The sequence below is a fragment of the Nansenia antarctica genome (assembly GCF_963989245.1).
Source record: "Nansenia antarctica genome assembly, chromosome: 19".
Lineage (NCBI taxonomy): Eukaryota > Metazoa > Chordata > Actinopteri > Argentiniformes > Microstomatidae > Nansenia > Nansenia antarctica.
In genome coordinates this window covers 17,387,949-17,394,531 of record NC_137692.1, presented here as the reverse complement: position 1 = coordinate 17,394,531, position 6,583 = coordinate 17,387,949, and the positions used below count along the sequence as shown (strand labels likewise).

The 6,583-nt window shown below is 46.7% G+C and overlaps 1 protein-coding gene across 1 annotated transcript; it reads right to left on the bottom strand.

The window, feature by feature from the left end:
• Positions 1–460: 460 nt before the first annotated feature.
• LOC308173947 (galactosylgalactosylxylosylprotein 3-beta-glucuronosyltransferase 1-like) lies at positions 461–6,227 on the bottom strand (the record flags this gene model as incomplete). Its single annotated transcript, XM_080549000.1, has 4 exons — positions 461–547; positions 933–1,229; positions 2,190–2,620; positions 6,146–6,227. 4 exons carry the CDS (start codon positions 6,225–6,227, stop codon positions 461–463), a joined length of 897 nt encoding a protein of 298 aa, XP_080405126.1.
• Between the last annotated feature and the right edge of the window lie 356 nt (positions 6,228–6,583).

Sequence of the window (6,583 nt, the reverse complement as noted above, 5' to 3'; positions counted from 1 at the left end):
GTGCTGAGGGGCAGAAGATGTCTCAGGAGGAGCAGTTAAGGTGTAACCTGAAGAGGTGGGTCTTCAGTCTACGACGGAAGATGGGTAGTGAAATGATCTTGTTGAACGCTGTTTGAGCTGAAGGAGAGACGGTCTTCTTCCTCTAAGGGTCCAAAGCCGACCACCTGGAACACAGAGTGGGGACTCGCTGAGAAACCGCACGTTTGATTGCAGTACATAGATCATTTGTTTAAGTTAACTTGCAGTACAGATTCATTAGTTGTAATAACGTAGTTATGAATTACCGTTTCAGACAAAATTGCATGTTTTGTCTATAAATATGAATCTATATCTGTCTCATATCCCAAAATATGTGTAGCTTATTCATTACAGCCTGTTGGTGAATATATAATTCATAATGAAATTATCTTGTTATAGTTGGTATTGGACAGTCTTTTACCGTTGTAACGAGGAGACATTGTCAGATCTCCACATTGCGATCTGTGAATCCCTTCCTTCCCTCGTTATTTAAGTTAGGTTGTTCTGTCCTAGTGTGCCAGACGAGAATCTGCAGAGAAATAACATTGAGAAGACATCAGTGACAGCCCTCATTCCTTCACTCTCCCTTTCCGTGTGGGCTGCGATGATGTTCTCCTGAGGATCTACTACCAGATATGAATGAATGAATGAATGAATGAATGAATGAATGAATGAAGATATTGATACGACAGCAGTACAGATGGAACACTAGAACACCTTGTTATCAGGCTCACAAAACAAGCTGTGTTAGTTGACTAGCGACAGTGTCATTGATTTTCAACAACGCGGAAACGTATTCACATTTTTTCGAAAGAAAAGTCTGATCGTTACATCGGATCCCGACATGAGGACCAAAGCATTAGAACGTGTCACAAATGACATAGGGGTCCAGTGAGCGATCTGCTCTGCATTACCTTAGTGCAGTTCGCTGCTTTGGGCTCCAGCTCGCTGAGGTTTACCAGGGTGACGAGCAGGCTGTTCTCCTGGTAGCCCGACCTCACTCCGTGCACTTTGAAGACAGCCCGGGGCTTCGAGAGGATGAGCTGCAGGTTGATGGCGAATCCTGCCATGTCGATGGCGAAGGGTCTATTAGCGCCAAACACTGCTTTCCAGCCATATACCTTCCCAGCGGCGTTGACCTTAGGGGACTCGTAGCGCAATCCGCCAGCGAAGGCCACGGGCCACACGGATACGTTTCTGGTTGACCTCATCTGGGGAGAGAAAACAGAGTAGGAGGAGGAGAGGACTGAGAGACCTAGGCTGGGTTGCACCAACCTGGTTTAAACTAATCCTGGTTTAGAGTTAATCCAGGCTTAGTAAATCCAGGCTTAAACGAGGTTTAAAGTTAACAAGCGTGAATCTGTTCTGTTGACCTCTGACCTACTGTAAAACTAAGCTAAAAAACCTTCATCTTTATTTACAATACAAGCCGGCAACATTTCTTCTGGAATCTATGTTTCTAGTTGGTAATAGGTGCCACACAACATGATCGAATAGGTACATGTGCTGTGATGTGAACCCATGTTACTGCCACTGTAAGTAAAGTAAGTAAAGCTTTATTTATATAGCGCCTTTCGTACATGTAGACCAGACAGTCTGTATCTGTCTGCCTGCCTGCCTGCCTGCCTGCCTGCCTGCCTGCCTGCCTGCCTGCCTGCCTGCCTGCCTGCCTGTCTGTCTGTCTGTCTGTCTGTCTGTCTGTCTGTCTATCTATCTATGTGTCTGTCTGTCTGTCTGTGATGTCAACACATGTTACTGCCACTGTAGACCAGACAGTGTTATTGGTGATATGAGTGATCCGATGACCGCATCAGTCGCAGCACTGACCTCTTTTTTGTGATACATTTTAAAATGACTTTACTTACTTACTTCCCCCCATAACAGACATAAACAAAAACAACAACAATAACAACAACAAAAAGACAACAGTCACAGTCACTCAACCTGCCACCCGTCTCCCTCCCCACCCCCCCCACTACCCAGGAGACCCCTGACCCATGTAAACATGAGCAGATATGAGCAGATAGCCTCTTACACAGAACAGCCCAACAACATTCACAGTATCCCCCCCCCCACCGGTGATGGGATCAACAGATCGAATGCAGTTTTTTTTTTACATGAAATATATGGATATACTGTATATACGTGAAGCTACCAAAAAAAGCACTGACCTCCTCGAACAGCTCCAGACTGTAAGTGTTGTCGTCGTCGGCGAAGTACACGACCCCCGCCCGGCTGCTGCTGCTGCTGAAGGTCTCTCTGAGCCACTGAAGGGCCAGGTTCCTCTGCAGGCTTCCCCGGGGTGCCGTGGGGTCCCGTCTGTCCCCTGCCAGCCTGGGCGTCTCCACGTTGAGGTGGGTGTAGTTCAGACCCGTGGCCCGGAGCAGGGAGGCGACCAGGGGGGTCCTCCTCCGCGAGTCCTCCACCACCATCCAGTGCAGGTTGGGCACGTGGTGTAAGGTGTTGGACAGCCGGGTCAGCTCGGCTTTCTGCAGCATCCGGGTGAAGGTGGGGGTGATGACGTGGAGGGTGGGCGGCGGGTCGGACCGTGGCGGGGGCCGAGGGGGCACGTACTCGGCCCTCACCGCTTCTGCTCCGTCATCTGCGCGGGGGGGGGGACGGGACGGGACAAGAAGACATGTAAGGCATTAACACTCTGGGCTGAAGGACCCTGGGGGTGTAGGCTGTCTGTCGTTATCTCAACCACCCCCCTGAAGTCGAGCTCTATTTGCCTAAAATGATGCAATGATGTATGATAAAAGTCATTGTATGAAGAAAGCTTTCAACAGAGGATGGAGTAGAGGATAGTATGTACCCTTGCGGATGGCGAGTAGCGGAGGGATTGCGCTTTGGTGCCAAGCTGTGAGGAGCAGAGACCATGGTAACACTATCATCACCATGACAAAAACGTTGCTCGTCTTCAGCATTTTCAGGGTTGGTTCCATGCGTCGTCATCACCTGCAGAATGAGAGACGGAGAGACAGAAGATGTCAGCCAAGGCCGGTAGTAGAGTAGTCATTCAATATTCATAGAAAAATCACAAGATGTGATTGATGCCCCCCAACCTTCAGGATGCAGTGGCCTTTTGGCACAACATAATAGCACATGATGATGATGATGATGATGATGATGATGGTGATAATGACCTGGGGGGTATTCCATCAACGTCGCTCAAGGACAATCCAGGCTTATTTCGATAAATCCCACAAGATTTATAGAAAAAAAAATACAGCTTTATTTTGATAAGTCTCGCAAGATTTATCCAAATAAGCCTGGATTTTCCTTTAGTGACGTTGATGGAATACCCCCCAGGTAGACAATAAGCAAGGGCTTAATCAAGGCATGACAACCTCAGTCACATTACGTTAAGCCTTGCACACCGTATCTACAGTATCTTTCAATTCTGTCACCGCTAGACATGGCCTTTGTCTAAAATAAGGCTGCGTTGCCTGTCAATATTCCTCTCGCTGTTACTGAATGTTTCTCAAAGCGGTTTGGTTGGTTTCAGAAAGATCCAAAGAAAGATGTTTTTATTGATTTCGTTGAAGTTGTTCAGTAGTGTTCCTCTTCCCGGTACAGCTGCTAAAGGGACAGTCCAGGAGGTGTGTGCTACTAATGGGGTGTGTCCTCCATCTCATGTTTATCTATGCAATTGTTCATGTGTACATTTCCCTCTACATTTACATTTTCAGCATTTAGCAGACAGCTTATTCCAAAGCGACTTATAATTGATACATTTGAAGCAAGTAAATCGTAAATTGACCAGTCGTAGCAAGAAGAGTAATCTAGCTCAGACCAGGGGCCTGAGGCGGGTAGTAGATGTCTCAGGAGACACAGTGCTGGGGGGTAGTAGATGTCTCAGGAGACACAGTGCTGGGGGGTAGTAGATGTGTCAGGAGACACAGTGCTGGGGGGTAGTAGATATCTCAGGAGACACAGTGCTGGGGGGTAGTAGATGTCTCAGGAGACACAGTGCTGGGAGGTAGTAGATGTGTCAGGAGACACAGTGCTGGGGGGTAGTAGATGTCTCAGGAGACACAGTGCTGGGAGTTAGTAGATGTCTCAGGAGACACAGTGCTGGGGGGTAGTAGATGTTTCAGGAGACACAGTGCTGGGGGGTAGTAGATGTCTCAGGAGACACAGTGCTGGGGGTAGTAGATGTCTCAGGAGACACAGTGCTGGGGGTAATAGATGTCTCAGGAGACACAGTGCTGGGGGGTAGTAGATGTCTCAGGAGACACAGTGCTGGGGGGTAGTAGATGTCTCAGGAGACAGTGCTGGGGGGTAGTAGATGTTTCAGGAGACACAGTGCTGGGGGGTAGTAGATGTCTCAGGAGACACAGTGCTGGGGGTAGTAGATGTCTCAGGAGACACAGTGCTGGGAGGTAGTAGATGTCTCAGGAGACACAGTGCTGGGAGTAGTAGATGTCTCAGGAGACACAGTGCTGGGGGGTAGTAGATGTCGGTAGAGCACTTTTCTGACCTCACAGTTTTTTTTCTAGATTATTCTTAAAATGCGTAACTGTATTCCTTTAGTCTGTAGCCTACCCAACTGTTGTGTTCTCTCTATTTATTCCCTATTTTTATTCATTATCTATTATGTGTCTTTTTATCCCATACTGTTTTAAATCTTGAGAAAGACATTTCACCTCGGGGATAAATAATGAACTTCAACTTCAACATCCAGTGTTTGCTCAATAGCCTGTTTGACATACTAATGTGGGCTTGTGACTTGTTCTACATTGAGGTGAAGACCATCCCATAGTGTTAGCTAGGCGCTAGCAGCCTTAATAATAATAATAATAATAATAACTTAAAATTTCTATAGCGCCTTTCATAAAGCCCAAGGACGCTTAAGGACAGCCTTGTTGTATGGTGAAGATCCCATGGTGTTAGCTAGGCGCTAGCAGCCTTGTTGTATGGTGAATATCCCATAGTGTTAGCTAGGCGCTAGCAGCCTTGTTGTATGGTGAAGATCCCATGGTGTTAGCTAGGCGCTAGCAGCCTTGTTGTATGGTGAAGATCCCATAGTGTTAGCTAGGAGCTGATTGAGGATCACTCCAAGGTCCTTGATTGTCAGGGAAGTGTCGGCTTGGACCTATTAACACTTGAAAAGCTATGGTGGGGTCACGGTGACCCTGTGAGTACGATTATTTTCATACCTTTGCACTCGCTAACATTTCAGGACCCTCCTTTCATGACTTTTCCTAGATATGTGTGTTCTACCACCCAATATCCTTACATTTTCTAAATATTTGTGCAGTTTTTCTGTGTAGGAGGCAGGCTAATTTACAAGAAGTGCCCTCAGACAGACAGACAGACAGACAGAGAGGCACTATGTGACTTACCTGCACAGGTGAGCAGAACCAGGAGAGGCAGATTCAGGTGAGCAGAAGCAGGAGAGGCAGATTCAGGTGAGCTGAGCCCAAGTTGATGGAGTTTTACAGTGAAAGTTTCACCAAAGCTGCAGGGGACAGATTCTGTCTCAGATGGGGTGGAGAAACACTGGGCTGTCTGGGTTATTATTCCAAAACTCTTTTCACGTCATAACAGAATCAAACTGAGCTGAGCCGTCTTAATGAATGTGATGTACAGTGTTGGGGAAGCTACTCGGAAAATAAACCAACCCTAAATTACCATTTACTTTTTTTTATACAAAGGATGAAGTAGAACTACACTAAAGCTGCCCTTGATAGAAATTCAGTTTGTTGTGGCCTGGGGTGGTCCAGTGGTCTAGCACCACGGTCTACAGTGCACACAAACACACACACATATGCCCATGTCGGCATAGGTTCGAATCCGTCCCGTGCCCTGCTGACACACCATCTCCTCCTTTGCTTTCCTGTCTACCTTCAATATCTCTGTCCAGTAAAATGAAAAACATATGAGCGGAACTGCCCTACTCAGAAAAAAATAACCTTAAAAAAAAGAAGAAGAAAGAAGTTCAGTTTGTCAAACTAATGCTACTTTGAAAAAGGCGTCACTACATGGAAACGACTTCATCCAACACGCGGATCAGTCAGTAACTGAAAGGTGACTCGTTCCATATGATATCCAATGCAGTCTCCTAACAGACAATACAACACACACACACACACAGACACACACCCAGTGTAGGCACTTGTACCTCCAGGGATCTTCTCAGAGAAAGTGAGGCTGTTGCTGTCTCTTACAGGGGAGGAGAGGAGAGGGGAGGAGAGGGTCCCCATTGGCTTTATTGTGTCATTACCTGCCGCAAGTAGATCACATAAAGACCAGCGTTGAGCTCATACAGTTAGATCAGCTTAGACCGTTTTCATTTACATTAAAATGTTTGCCATTTAGCCTTAACCGACATACAACAAATATTTGTCTATGTAAGTCGTTACTTGACATTTGTCTAAGTAAGTGAATCATCTATCCAACAGTCACCGCAAGAAAAGTAATCTTTGCTTATGTCAGGGGCCCCTCAAGTATCTATCCACACACACACACACACACACCTGGTGTGTGCACACATACTTAGTACACAGTACACACACGCACACGCACACGCACACAGACACCTGGTGTGTGGACACATACA